The following is a 15,238-nucleotide window of genomic DNA, read 5'->3' on the forward strand; positions in this document are numbered from 1 at the left end:
GACTTATGCACACGTTCAATGCACAATAACAGGCACACATACATTTCATATTTATTTAATCTTACTGAAAATGGCCGATGAAGCAGTTTATATTCTAAAATCTATGTTTACGTCTTGTTCTTTTTGAATTAAATAACATTTGGATATAAATGGTCCTCTGACATTAATGCAAAATCCGCTACAACCGAGTGTCCTGTGGATCACCTTTATGAGATTGCAGCATCAGCATCTGCCTTTATTTTGGTTAGGTCCAGATTTATCTGCAGTTGTTCTCCGTTATAAAAAATACCCCACTGAATATCCATTCATGCCACAGAGCAGTATATACCAGGCCATTGCATTTATTTATTAATGTAATTACAAAATAACCATTTATAATGTATTAAAATAACTACATTATTTGTATATTACTTTTGACTTGAAAATATTAATAAAAAAAAGAGTGTTCATTCACGCATTCAAAGCACGCCGTCAAGCTATTTGGTCAGTTTAGCTATTTTTAATTGCGATGTAGAAAGATAGTGAGATAAAGCTCAATCCAAAACAGCTGATTTTTTTTTTCTTTTACTACAGAAAAACAAAGGGAACTATTTGCTTTGGAAGCGACAGGTGACAGATATTCATATCCACCCAGCTCCCATCATTAGGATCTTCAGTAACCTGGAAAAATTCAGCCTGGCGTCTGTAGTAATGATCCCATAAAAATGCCAATTCTGCTTATTCTCTGTCTGAAGGTTATATTATTTGTCACGACATTTCCTGACAGTTTTAAGACAATTTCCTGATTGTCTCTGATCTGACGCTCCAGTTCCCTAAAGCTTGTCCAGAAGATTTAGACATTCAAAGCATGCACATTATAATAATATGATTTAAAAAGTACTAATGAAAATGCAAAACCCCGAAAAGAGTGAGAAATAGTTTTAGTATTGATTCACCGACAAGTGTTATCTTGGCCCAAAATCACACGCATTTAAATATAGGCCTATGCAAGTTAAGGAACTAGATTACAAAGATATTTACAGGCTTATATGTGTGTGTGTGTGTGTGTGTGTGTGTGTGTGTGTGTGTGTGTGTGTGTGTGTGTGTGTGTGTGTGTGTGTGTGTGTGTGTGTGTGTGTGTGTGTGTGTGTGTACTTGTAAATGCACAGTATGTGTGTGTGGGTACATCACTGGACTCTCAGGAAAGCAGTAGCATAGGGAGCCTGTGGCCACACACTGCTCAATGGGCCAACTGCTCTCTGGACATCTGAAACTCATTGCAACCTCCACTTACTATTTACTATTAACCCTTATTCAGTGCCCAAGGGACTTTCTATTTCCTCTTCCAGGTTATAGGTCTAGTCAAGAGAGTTACAAGAGGATTAAGCTTTTTTTAGCCTCTATGCATAAGTTTTATCCACACAACATACTTTATTATGGCCTGTATAAATCAACCAACCTTTATGGTTTACTTGGGTTGGATGGTTAATCAAACAAACCCAAAAATTGACCCAAATGTCTAACTAATAGGTAGGACAACTCAACTAGGCTTATTCCTTACCGTTCTAATCCATATAGCAAATAATTGGTGGTTGGTTAAATATTAATTTACTTCTGAAATTCCTTGAGAATTTTGGCTAAAGCTGAAGCCAAATGTGGTAAATGACCTAAATAATATTAATTTAAATACATCAAAATATACACAGCACCAGCAGTCAACAACAGAGTTTGATCCAAACCTTCCTATCCTGGGAGCAGGGTTGTTTTCTGATTTATGCACTAAAAAACATGGACTTTATCCAGAAAGTCATTCACAGATTGACAATTTCTTGACAAACAAGCTGCTCGTTATGTGTTGTCTAAATAATGCATATTCCACTCCTTTGGCCGCATCACCCATCTGCAAGGCTTCATAAAACGATCTACAATAATGCAAATAAACAGACGAGAGGCTGATTTCAGTACATGATTGCACACATCTGGAATACTGATTTTGCGAAGGAACAGGCAATCTTATGCTACCTCTGCCTCTCTAAAAGACTTCTTTTGTGTTGCAAATCTTTCGGTTTAGTTACAGTGGACAGCGCATTCTGAAGCAATAACCAGATACAGAGTGCATCTTGAAAGAAATTCCTGAGCACCCCAAGGAGTGGATGGAAAATGTATTTGGCATGCTGCATTTGGACACATTAGGTCAGATTCAGGTTGGAACGAAGAAGGGGGAGGCTTTACATCTCTTGAGACAATAGTTTCTTTTGAGTCTCTCTCACTCTTCGAAGGCATTTGGAGAGTCTAGATACATATTCTTAGTACCATATTAACCACAAGATGTTACCTACCCTGCAATTTTATCATACCATTTTCTCTTTTAGACTTTGTTTGGATTAGAGAAGTGAACTTGCCTTTGTACTTGAACTAATTACAAAGCCAAAACACATCCATCTCCTCTGTTCATATGACAGAGACTCCACCATTTTCAGAAGTTGAATTACGCATAAAAAATAAAGCGTGAGTCATTTCATCCTCATTTTAGGCAGATCAGGGATGTTTTAGACAAAACAAATGTGCATGCAACATACTGAATCTTAACCCATGCCTCTCTACTCAGAAAATACCTAATTATTACAACTATTAGAGTATTTAACTGCCCTGTCCAGTCATTAAAGTGTGACTGCACTAGGTTTTCAGATGCTTCCAAGGTCGTTCCGCCTGGATAGATGGAATGATAATGACAGTGAATTCAGCACAGAGAACATCTGGGCACTGCAAACAATGCTTTGATACCTTCTGTAGGTGTGAGATACTCCAGCATGAAGCAACTCTCAGCAAACTAACAGATTTGTCATGTTTCTGGCAACAAGTCCCTCTTTTAGACGAGCTACATATGTAAACATCCTTAAAACAAGATACATTTACATGAAAAGCAAAGCTGTGTAGCAAAACACTTTATTTTCATAGAATATGTAGCCTAGTTATTTTCTTCTTCATCATCAAATTATTATTTTTCTTGGTTAAAGAATAAACCAAACGAAAATACTTTAGAATTATGCTTAAACAAGAAATAAAAATATACCTACCCTCTAACAAGTCTTAATATATAACTAAACTGAGCTTTTCAAGTAAATGTATTTTATTTGATGTGAAGATGTTTTACTGGAAAACACAGGTATTTTTAATGGGTTATCCTTCATCAAGCAAAACATTTCATATCTAAGAATAAGTAACGTTAAGAAAGAGAATTTTGTCCACAAAAGGAAAATAACGAAAGGTCATTTGGGTTTTGATATACCTGGGTCATGAAAAGGCACCAAAGCGAAGTTGTACAGAGGTCTCTGGGGTCTACTGAGGGATGTTTCCAAAATCTTCGATGCTCCTTCAATAACTTGCACTAAATCATCGTACATGGAGCCTGTGACATCAAACACAAACGCCAATGTAGACGCTCCTTCGGGAATTTCTTCATTTGTGTCCTGTGCTGCTGATAAAACGTTAAGAACTATTATCAGACCAAGAAAAAACGGTGAAAGTCTCAAGTCCATTTTGAGATTTCCAACTGCTCCTCAGCAACAACAAAAAAACTCGACCGAAAAATAAATCAGCGACGAGCTAAAGGAAATTGACAAGACATTGGTTCGAAATGTCAACACGGGCACTTGTGGAAAAAGTAAAATCTTTGGGGAGACAAAAATTTGAGGAAACGATTCAGAGTCGGATTTCTTCTGACAGTCGCATGCGCGAGGATGCTTGGAGTTTGTTTTAGTGCGCGCGCGTCCCGCTCCTCTGAAGTTTCTCAACAAACTGTCGCCTTTACAAACGCTGATCCACTATTAACTTCTTTTCACCAGACGCGTCACGCGAGACAACAAGCACCTCGGGCAAACACTGACTCGCCGTATTAAGATTCTGCACTCTGATTGGTTCACAGCTCTTTTGGGGTCTCGGGGTCCGTGGGACAGACATGGGCGTACATTTCATGGTTCTATATAAGAAACCAATTAAAAAAAAAAAAAAAAAAAACAGATGCTAAAACAAAACAATCAATCACAATACACAATAAACATGAATAGCCTAAACTGAATATAGCCTACTTGTCCCTCTTACACTCTAAAAAAAAAATGAAATATGGACAAACTCAAAAAATAACTGGGATAAAAAATGTCATTTAAAAATGTAACCCAATGGCTGGGTTTGTCCATATTTGACCCAAAATTGGGTTAAAACAACCCAGCATTTTTAGAGTGTGCAGATGGTTAAATGAATGCGCTAAAATAATGTGATAATGTAAAACACAACAGAAAATCGTGATATAAAAAATATAAACAGTCCATACATTGTAAAAAGTCATAAACAATAAATACCAGTAAAGAATACTAGCTCGTTATAAAATGCAGGTTCTCTAGTCTAGACTCCACACAGAGTTCAATGCAGAGCTCTCGTTTTTGTTCCTTTACCACCATCTATTGGCAAGTGGTAGACTTGTAAGTTTGTCAAGAGCGTCTAAACCGATACAAAGACATTACCAAGATCAGATGGCATCGAGACCACCAAGACAACCTATTTCTAGTAGCCTATTACATGTATTTCTGTTGGCGGTATGTTTTATGTAAAATGTTAGGAGTAAGTGAAAAGTTTGGTTGTAAAAAAAAAGGATCATGGTCAGCAGATTTTTGTGAGTAGGCCTAATGGAGTGGTAAAATAAAGACTGTGCAAAAGAAGAGCCAAAGAAATAGCAATGCATGGTAGAATAATTAATGAACATATATCCTGGTTCACAGTTTTGAGTTGCAACTCTGTCAGACCACAACACATAAATACCATTTTGGTTGATGAGATGGTAATATTAAGTCATTTGGAAAAAAAAGTGCAAGGGTACAGTTCATTCACAGACCATGACGTAAATGAATTGTTCTTTTTAAAACATTTAAAAGTGTGTTTTACAGTAGTCATCCTAATTATAAAATCCTTACTCTAAAATGGCAATTACATTTATCCAAGTTAAGACTAATTGGCTTTATGCACATACAGCAGCTCCACTACTTCCTGAACTTCAGCCAGCTCCTTGTTTCCTGCCTGCCATTATTGGACAAACTGATTAATCCAGGTGTGTCTGACCTCAGTATTCACAACAACAATAATCAGGCACACCTGAATTAATCAAGTTTGTCCAATAATGGCGGACAGGAGACAAGGAGCTGGCTGAGTTCAGGAAGTAGTGCAGCTGTGCATAAAGCCAATTGAAACCCCAATCTCCATGTAAATGGTAGCTCAAAGTAGGTATGTTAAGGGCTTTTCTCCCACGCCCCCAATCCACTGAATTCCCCACAAAAAATAATAATAATTTTGTCCACTAGAGTGCACCAAATCACATGCAAAAGTAGCATTGCATAAAATTCTATGAACCTTTGTTGAAAATGCAATAGCATATCAATTGTATAAAAAATCCAATAAATCACAACAAAGAAAACACAATGAATAACAATGTTTTAATTTATATATTATATTTCCATTATTTTAATAAATAAATAAATTGTGCAAGCATTTTAACGAAAGCTAAAAACACACACCACCACTGACCAATTCATAACTCAAATTCAAATCTACATTAGATTATAATATCAGTAAACAATTCTAACAGTCACACCCATGGCACCTTAAAGTATCAACTTTACATAGGCCTACTGGATTACCTGGAATTGACCGAAAATCAACTCTCAAAACGTTTTCCGTGTTCGCACAGGTGTGTTGATCTTGAATCTTCTTTGGCTTGAGCTGATGGTATGGATTCAAGGCAGGATGTTTATGTTGGATAAGCCCACCGATCTGCTGGTTGTGGCTTTGATTCAGGGCCTAAAACCAGCAGGCTGCCTGTGATGGTGCCAAAAGCCAAAGACACGATGGTAGGAAAATATGACCAAAACAAAAATTGTACCAGCTACACATTAATACATTGACATCCAAACTTGTACACTTGAACTACTTAAGAGTAATGGGCACTATTAATTACATCTATCAACTATTAAGGGTTATGAGTATAATCAAAAGATGTTCAATGTTCCTTATAATTCTGTTTAGGTACAAGACAAATACACACATCTGTAGTTAATGCAGAATGTGTTCACCTAAACCAACGTGACTGACCTTACACCAGCTTTACACCTAACTAGTTGGGAATTTCAGCATTAAGGTGCAAACCACAATAAATGCGGTTTTTACAAGCAGGAACCAGGGAAATGCAATATTGTGCAAAGTTCAATTGCCAAATAGGGACTGGATACATAGTTAAGCAAACCAGTTCTTTGCCAAACTCAAGAGCAAGTTTGAGTCTGAGAGTGTCTTTGCAATGAACTTTCCAATTTTATGCAACCTACCATACACATTCCATCTATGGTAAACTGACACAACTTCTGTATTTATTATAATGTGTGTTGCACCACCGTGTACATACAATGTTCACTTGTTTACTCATCCATCACTATCTATCTATCTATCTATCTATCTATCTATCTATCTATCTATCTATCTATCTATCTATCTATCTATCTATCTATATATCTATCTATCTATCTATCTATATATCTATCTATCTATCTATCTATCTATCTATCTATCTATCTATCTATCTATCTATCTATCTATCTATCTATCTATCTGAAGCTCTGTTGTGATTTATGGGTTTTTTATGCTCCACATAGTTACACAAGTTTGTTCTTTAGTACATTAAACACTGTCGCCACCCATGTGACGGATATCAACAATGGGCATCAAGCTTTTTCAAAGCATGCTTTTGTCCTGAAATCAGCACACGTGACACCTCGTCCCATCCTTCCCCACATCCCAACACAAACTGAACAGTAAAGAAGCCCACTCAGCTCTGTACTTCAATAGGCCTAATCCCTGGGATTATACTGGAACCTAATCTCCACAGAGACCCTCTTTGTGTCCTAGTACTATGAATCAATCCAGTCCACTGCATCTGCACTAAAGCAAACCGAAATACACTGACATAAACATGAAAACTGGTGCAAAATATTCACCTGTATGCAAAACTACATTATAGACTAAAAAGCATTACATCTTAATTTTAAAGCAGGGTTTTGAGAATACTGTTAAGACATTTATGAGGTATTCAATATTAACTATGAAATAAAGAGATTATGAAGATCACCTCAGGAAAAAAAATACACAACAGATCTACACAAATGAAGATAAAGAGGCATGGGATACGAGACGGGTACAAGTGGCACCCTAATGAAGCCCACAGGAATGTTGAGTAGTTGCCATGTGAATGGCCTCTGCTGTTTTTTTTCTGGACGTGCCATTCTGTGCGGACTGCACATTTTTCAGTCCAGTAATGACGTACCCTACAATGCTTTGTTTGGAACTGAAAGAGGTACGCAAAGTGCACGGGCCACTGGGTAATGAAGCAAGCAATACTGGCTGGATGTAACATACAGCAGGGGGAACCCACCTAAACCCATACAAGAAGAATCTGTTCCCTTACCAGGATTCAAGCTTTTGTTTTATAGTTTCCAAAACTATGACTTATTTCAATTATTTATTCTTTTTTATTTTCAAACTGATACCAGAAATAATCAAAGTGCAATTTAAAAGGTTAAAAACTCATATGTTGAAAACTGAATAAATATTTTAATAGCAAGCAATACACAGCTGCGAACTGCAATCAGTGCTGTGGTTATAGATACTGAACTGTTAGTGATGAATAAAACATCATGGCTGTAATATTATCCTTAAGAGGCAATGTAATGAAATGAGCTCATTAGAGTGTGAATTAAGTAGAAACCAACAGAAGGATTTATGGCAGCAACTGGGCATTTTGTAAATTATAAATGCAGTTCACACCGCTTACATAAGCTTATTTTGTTTAGCAAATGTTGGAGGAAGATCGATCAAATTCCCATGGTCCATAATATACCCACTAAACAGTATAAAGATCGATATAATCTGGCTAACGGACGCAAACAAATTCCACAATCTTTATCTAGCAAGGCCACGACATCCTCAAACAGTCACGGTTGTTATCGTATGTCTGCTGCTTTTTTGTGTTTACAATACCTGCGTTTCAAGGGAAATGTGTCATTTCAACTGCACAAAAGCCTAATCGCACTGTTACTGTACGATAATTCTTATTCATAATACTATCTGCTCATCAGCATGCCTCCTTCAACATGCAAACACAACAACCAATCAATCTCCTTTTGAATTCCCGCTGTCTACTCTCCCGTTCCGACAGGAGACGGCTGGCACGGAGGTGAACAGAGGGGCAGCCTCTGTCTTCAGGGTAACTAGGAAACAGTGTTACATAACTGGGATGGGATGTGAGGAAGAATGATGTTCTGATTTACAAAATGAACAGGGGGAAGGGATGAGCAAAGATTGGTTGAGGCCTTTTTCAGCTGAATGAAATGTATAGGCTAACTGTTTATGGTGCATTGGGTGAACTTTGGTAGTGTTGCAAAAAGTAGTCACAAGACTAGCATTTTACAATGAAAATATTTTTTCTAACTGCATGTCATCCAACTATTAACTGGCATCAGAGAAATGATGAACGTGCAAATGGTTGTTAAATGATCTATTAGATTACTATTTACATTTCAGGTAGAGCAAACTAATAGCATATCCTGCTATAAAATATTTTCCCATATTCCAAGTATCTTTTCCGGGTCCATGAATGACTGGAATGTCAAACCGGAACACTGCATATGTGGGAATAACACAGTGTTTCCATCAGACTCACACTATCCAGGACAACAAGGGATGTCGCACAAGCTACAAACAACCTGGGAAAGAGATACCGTTTCCTTCATAACAAGTGTCCGTGGGTCACACGGTAGCCATTTACAAAACAAGCATTCAGAACATGATAATCTTCTCTGATTAACTCTTTTTTTTATAGATTAGAGTCACACGTTTATACTGTAAGCAGAGACGATGTGTTTGGATAAAAAGTGGTTGAGGTCATTCATTATCAGAGTAAATAGAAATCATGTGAATGTCTTAAGACAGAATTACTTCTTTTGAAACCCTATACAAATACAGACCTTCTATAATGACAGAAAAGTTAAAGGCTTTTCTGTACTTGAAGATCCAATTGAAATCTGACTCATGAGTACATTTGAAGCGTTTCACATCACCTGAAAATCTCCCAAATAATTTGCTTTAAATCTACTGATATCAACTGGTTCTGTATGAAGTGAGTGACCGTTAAGGTTGGACTTTAGAAATTAATTTGCTTTTATAAGCCTTAAGCATCTGCGTTTTCTCAACCCAAAATTAGACCATTTATGATAATCGTTAATTCAAGACATAATGTCTCAGTATCTTAAAGGAGTAGTTTTTCTCCATATAATGGACTTCAATAGGAACTAAACGGTTCAAGGTCCAAAAGACAGTTTCAGTGCAAACTGCAAAGTGTTGAAAGGGCTTTAAACGATTCCAGACGATGAATAAGGGTCTTATCAAGCGAAACGATCGCTCATTTAAAAAAAAAAGTTTTATAAGCTCAAATGGTCACCTTGCTCTTTTCTGTGATGCGCGTTCGTGACTCTCCTGTTCGAACTCGTTAATCAAAATGAACAAATCTTTTTTCGTGTCATTTGGTTCATTCAACGAACAAAATGAACGAATTGACTCGGGAAAAGATTCGTTTATTTTGATGAACGAGTTTGAATAGGAGAGTCATAAACGTGCATCACACCCAAACCCTAACCCCAAGAGAGGAAGGTGACCATTTGAGCTTATAAAACTTAAACTTTCTTATTTATTTTTTAAATGAGCGATCCTTTTGCTTGATAAGACCCTTATTCATCATCTGGAATCGTTTAAAGCCCTTTGAACAGTTTGCAGTTTGCACTGAAAGTGTCTTTTGGACCTTGAACTGTTTGGTTCACATTAAAGTCCATTATATGGAGAAAAAATCTGGAATGTTTTCATCAAAAACTTTAATTTCTTTTTGACTGAAGAAAGAATGACATGGACATCTTGGATGATATGGGGGTGAGTAAATTATCAGCAAGTTTTTTTTTTTTTAAGTCCAAGAAGTACTGGGAGCTGTGTGTATGTGTGAGACTGTGCAGAGCTGGTGCAGAAGTCCTCTGGCAGCACTATATGCCCGAAATACAAACAACAGGTTGAGATTCTCACAGCTTGAAATGGCTTAATGTTTAATAGAACAACATAGAGCTCAAAACCGGGTCCATTTAAAAGCTGAGCATCTTGACAAAAGAGACGACTGACATTGATTAACTTAACCTCTTTATTTCTTTTCTCATGTGTCCTTGAATAAATTATTTTTCCCCCTCCCTCATAGTTCTCACCCTCCTTTTTGGTTAAGCCCTCACTTATTTAAAAGAACTTTCTCAATCCCTGGTTTCCTTTCCCTTTATTTCCTGATTTTCTTTGGACCTGCTTGACATGTTGAGATATTTACCTGTAATTATTATAAATCACAGCATTCTCTGAAATTTTACAATGGAGATCTACTGTAGCTGACTTTCCTATAACCACTTAATGCAATTCAAACTAGGTAAACAGCACATAATCCATAGACTCTCCAAGTTAATACTTTCAATTCAAAGAAAGTCAGCTGAATCTCCACCGTAAAAATTCAGGGAATGCTGTAATTTTATAATTACATGTAAATATCTAACCATTCATAACTTATTTCTGGCCTATCCTCCCTCTGTGTCCTTGGCAAAGTGACTTTGTGTCCGTGTCTGCGAATTTTATGTGTGTTGTATTTGTATTCTGAGTGTGAGCAGCAGTCAGCACGTGGCCTTCAAGAGCCTCACCATGTGATTCCTTCCTGAGGGCAAGAACAGAACCCTGTCAGAATATCATTCTATTCTGTCCTTCTATCTTGACAGATATGTAAATGATGTGAGGACAGACAGACAGACAGGTTGATAGATACTTTCATGTCCATAAAATACACACAGCCCTTTGCTGTTAGTCAAGAAGGTGGACAGGATGTGGAAAAATACGTCATGAAGGTCATTCTTATTATCTTAAAGAGAAATGTAATGCTTGCTTGGCATGAGCATGTGCATGTGGGCAGCTGAGGGAAAGGGCAGCAAGACCATGAAGAAGCTGAGGGGAGACATTCACACACAGTATATCAGCACTGCAAAACAACAACAGATAACACCTACACCAGCATACCAGCATTCTGAGGCAACAACAGTGGGAAACGAGAGCGTAGTCAGTGTTCCAAGAAACATGCTGTGTTTTTGCAACACAGAGTGTGGAGGTAGACATAACAAAGCACTGACCAAGATTTGGGTTAATCATGGTCAAAGGAGGCCACTGTATAAATGTGCAGCGTTTAAATTTCCTCATCTGCGTGAAATTAAATTTAAACAGCACTTTAACATCTGACAAAATTAACTCCATTGAGAGAGAAAGACATCAGATTAAATTATTTTCAAATGATAAAGCTGCGTTAGCTCAGCTTAAAAAGTCACTAATGAGATAGCATGTACATTGATTGCCTATAATGCCTGTCTGCACTGAGCATGTGCAAATACACACAACAACTGAGTGTCATTATCTTTTTAAAACAGTCCAATAATCCAAAAGTGAACAGAAAGGTCCAAATTCTAAGTACTATCTAAAGTCTAAGTCTAATTTGTTTTGTCATCATTACAACAAAAAATAGTAAAAATCTGATATAGTTAAATACTTTCCGATTTTTTTATTAGTTCTAAGGCACTGAAGGTGGACATAACAAAAACTAACAAATTTAAACATTTATTTAGCTTAATTTAGTTTTGCATTTGTACACTTTTGACCTCATACTGTGTATAGTATACTATGTCAATAAAATTATGAACATTCAGTTCTCAGGAAGCCTATGTGATCATGGGAGCATGAGAAGTTATCTTGTTCAGATATGCGATATCACTTCTACAATAAGCTGTGCATTCATAAACAGGAGTATGGACATTCACACGAGAACATGACTGCTCCATTTTTTTCTGGTCCTTTTTCAGAGTAGTAGCTTTACATATTCACAAAGCCTTTAAGCAAATGATAAGGCTTTTCCATTGCTAAAACACTGTTTCACAGCACTCATCCAATCACAGATAGTTTGGCCAAACCCAGGCTGGCCTCTTGCCATCAGTGGTTGTACCCATCAAACTCAGAAGTTCCCCTGACTCGAAAAGAGATATAAGAATATGTGGCGGCCCGCAACTAGTTGAACTCTGGTTAAAAGTTAAACAATTTATTGATTCAGCGGCCAAAATTTGGATCAGTCAAAAGGACTCACATGAGCACAGAGATTACTCTGACCCGCAGGTTTCAATCACTTCCAGACTTTAGGTCTCATTCATAACTCTGCTTTAGTTAAACTGAAACATTTACCTGATAAATGTATACATTATACCTGTGTGAGAACACCTGGCACCCTTGAATGCTGGGTCGTGCATGACGGCCACAAATATCATAACAGAAGTAGCCAGAAAGTACCATTAAAAAGTCGGTAACACTTTACAATAAGGTCCATTAGTTAATGTATTAACTAACATGAACTAACCATGAACAATACATTTGTTACCGTATTTGTTAATCTTCGTTAACCATGTCAACCACTTCCTGTGTATTGTAAGTAATTTGTGGGTTTCATAAAGGCAAACATTACTATTATTATTGCACTTATTAAAATTAGAACACCATGTGCTTATCAAGAGACAACAAGCAATTTATTACTGCAAAACTGCTGTTCAAAGTTACACAACCACAGCCAGATGATATTTGATGTTTAAAACACTAAATGAATGTACTCAGGCAACGGAATGTAAATCCACATTTGATAAAGTATTTCCTGTGTTTGTGCACATGGCATCCTGAATTACATAACATGATCTAACCTCACCCTGTCAGAGATGACCCTCTCAGGAAATGACATCTATATTGGGTAACCATAGAAATGGATGTTCCTCCTATTGAAAATTGATTTAGTTGGTTGAATAGGACGAGACCAATGCTGTAACATATTGCATAAATGCCTGATCACAAGGGCAAGAGTGTCCAGTGGATGGGCTGTTGATTCCAAGTTTCCAAGAGTGTGCAATATCTACAATCAGCCTTGGTTTGATTGACTTATCACAGTTTGTTTAAAACACAGGATAGTCCATTTGGTTTTAAGAATTACTTTGAACACTGATTTAGACACTGTTCAATTGGACATTAAATCTGAACACACTAATGAGATTTGGACAAACAAATGTATCAACAACAATCAAAGGCTTTGTCACTCTTTTAAAGAGTTCAGAAAGGGACAATAAAGCTTGTGTAAAGATTGCGTTACGTTGCATTTGTTCTTTACGGATGAAGCATGTCACTAGCTAAATGTCACTTATTGGTTTCCCAATCACTGCCGTTTCTGAGACTGGTTTTAATCTTGTAACAAAATGTAAAATTTGAATATTTGGTTTATTTTAGCAATTTTAGTAAATTAAAATGTTAAATGTTTTGTTGACTAAAATTAGATGCCATTAATTACGCGGAATTAATAAATATTGAAAAATTTCTAAATTATTTCTGTGAAAAGACTATAACTGAATAAAACAAGAAAAGCTGCGAAACAAAGAGATAATGCTGCACCAAAATAATTTCTTTGGCGTGTCTGTCATAAATATGAAAATACATAATTATAAACAAAATCTATTCCTCTCCAAAATCCTGCCATGTTGGGACATGTGAATGGAGAAACGCAATACGAGTTAAATCATTTGAAAAATCCCATAGGCATTTAATGATAAACATCCACAAAAGTGGTTAGTGAGTGAATGTGGCAAGAAAGAGAGGGAGTAAATAAGCAAAGAATAAAGAAGGCAGGCGAGAGAGTTTGTAAAGCTGGCTGGATGTGTGCGTTCTTTGATTTATTGACCAGAAATAAATCTTAATAGCAAAAAAGAAAGTGCTATCGTCATGAAGATATGGAGCTTTTTCTATGAATCAGACATTAATTGCCTCAAAGTTTTTCTGTGAGTCAAGATTCTCTAATACTACTATAGTGGTCTGGTAAAGTAAACACGTCTGCTGGCTTAAGGCCAACAATGAGCAGCACAGTTCTAAAGTGTGTGAGCAAATTTCTGACCCACTTAACACACGGTCAATGGAAAAGGGAGGGGTTGAGTAGAATAAGGATGCTGGCTGGCTGGACTTAGGGCATCTGAGGGGACACACAGGCTCTGTCTGGACTCTAAGGCCCAGTGTTTCTCAAATGGTGGGTCACAACCCAAAAGTGGGTCACAAGACTGTTCTTAGTGGCCATCAAAGAAACATCAACAAAAAAACGTAATTTTAAAAAGATTTCTGATGCAAACCGTGAAAAAAAGACGTGCATGAAAGTTAGACGCAGTTTAAGTAGAGTGCCTGAGAAAAATGTGTTGATTCAGTATTTGCGGTCAGATGAAATGTTGTAAGGCTATATATCAGTGTCACTATTCTAACGTTATATACGTAGCTTGTTGTCATGAAATAAAGTCTATCACCACAGAAAAACACATTTTCCTGTCCTATCAGACGTTATACTGTGCTTATAGCGCAGTATAACGTACGCGAAGCAGATGTCTGAGGCCCATAGAGGAGTAAAGTTACAACCCCAATACAAACCAGTCATTTGACGAACCTTATATAGGAAATCAAGGAAATGGGCCTAACAGGTCCATTTTACTATTGGACATATTTTAAATGTCATCAGCATCGAAAATCCTGCCAAGTTTTTTTTATGTAAGCAATAAGGTACGAGAGGCTTTGCTGTATTGTGAATGAAGGCCGTTGTTAAGCACGATGCGAAGCTTATTCACTTTGAATTACTTACTATACATCACAGCCTCTCATACCTTATTGCTTTTATGAAACGGTCACCATGCAATAAAAAAATATTAAAAGTAAAAAAAAAAAATATTATGTATTAGAGCAACTTTCATGAAGTAAAATCACTTAAAGCCTTCCTTCCGCTAGAAAAAAAATAGTCCCTGACCGTGAACAGCAACAACGTTCCAATGTGTAATATGCATGAAAGCTCAAATAAAAACAACATAGGAACTGCAGTGTTGTGCAGTGATAAATAGAACTGTTGGGTGAAACGGTCGGTCATAGTCGTGTTTTATCATGAATAAAGCACAGCTATTGACCATTCAGAATCAAGTATTGGAACTAACTGTTATATATATATATATATATATACATATATATAACAGTTAGTTCCAATATATATATATATATAAATATA

General features: G+C 36.7%; 1 protein-coding gene across 2 annotated transcripts in view; it reads right to left on the bottom strand.

The window, feature by feature from the left end:
- The window catches only part of hmcn1 (hemicentin 1), a 78,695-nt gene extending 74,799 nt beyond the window's left edge, over nt 1-3,896 (bottom strand). The window contains exon 1 of one of the 2 annotated variants that reach the window (XM_039692269.2): nt 3,269-3,896. In XM_039692269.2, coding sequence (XP_039548203.2) covers nt 3,269-3,518 — 250 coding nt within the window. In that variant the 5' untranslated portion in view covers nt 3,519-3,896. The remainder of the gene's footprint in view (nt 1-3,268) is intronic. The other variant, XM_089118739.1, reaches the window with a different exon arrangement.
- Nucleotides 3,897-15,238: the final 11,342 nt, after the last annotated feature.

This window comes from Pimephales promelas, chromosome 13 (genome assembly GCF_988280905.1).
Source record: "Pimephales promelas chromosome 13, fPimPro1.hap1.1, whole genome shotgun sequence".
NCBI lineage: Eukaryota > Metazoa > Chordata > Actinopteri > Cypriniformes > Leuciscidae > Pimephales > Pimephales promelas.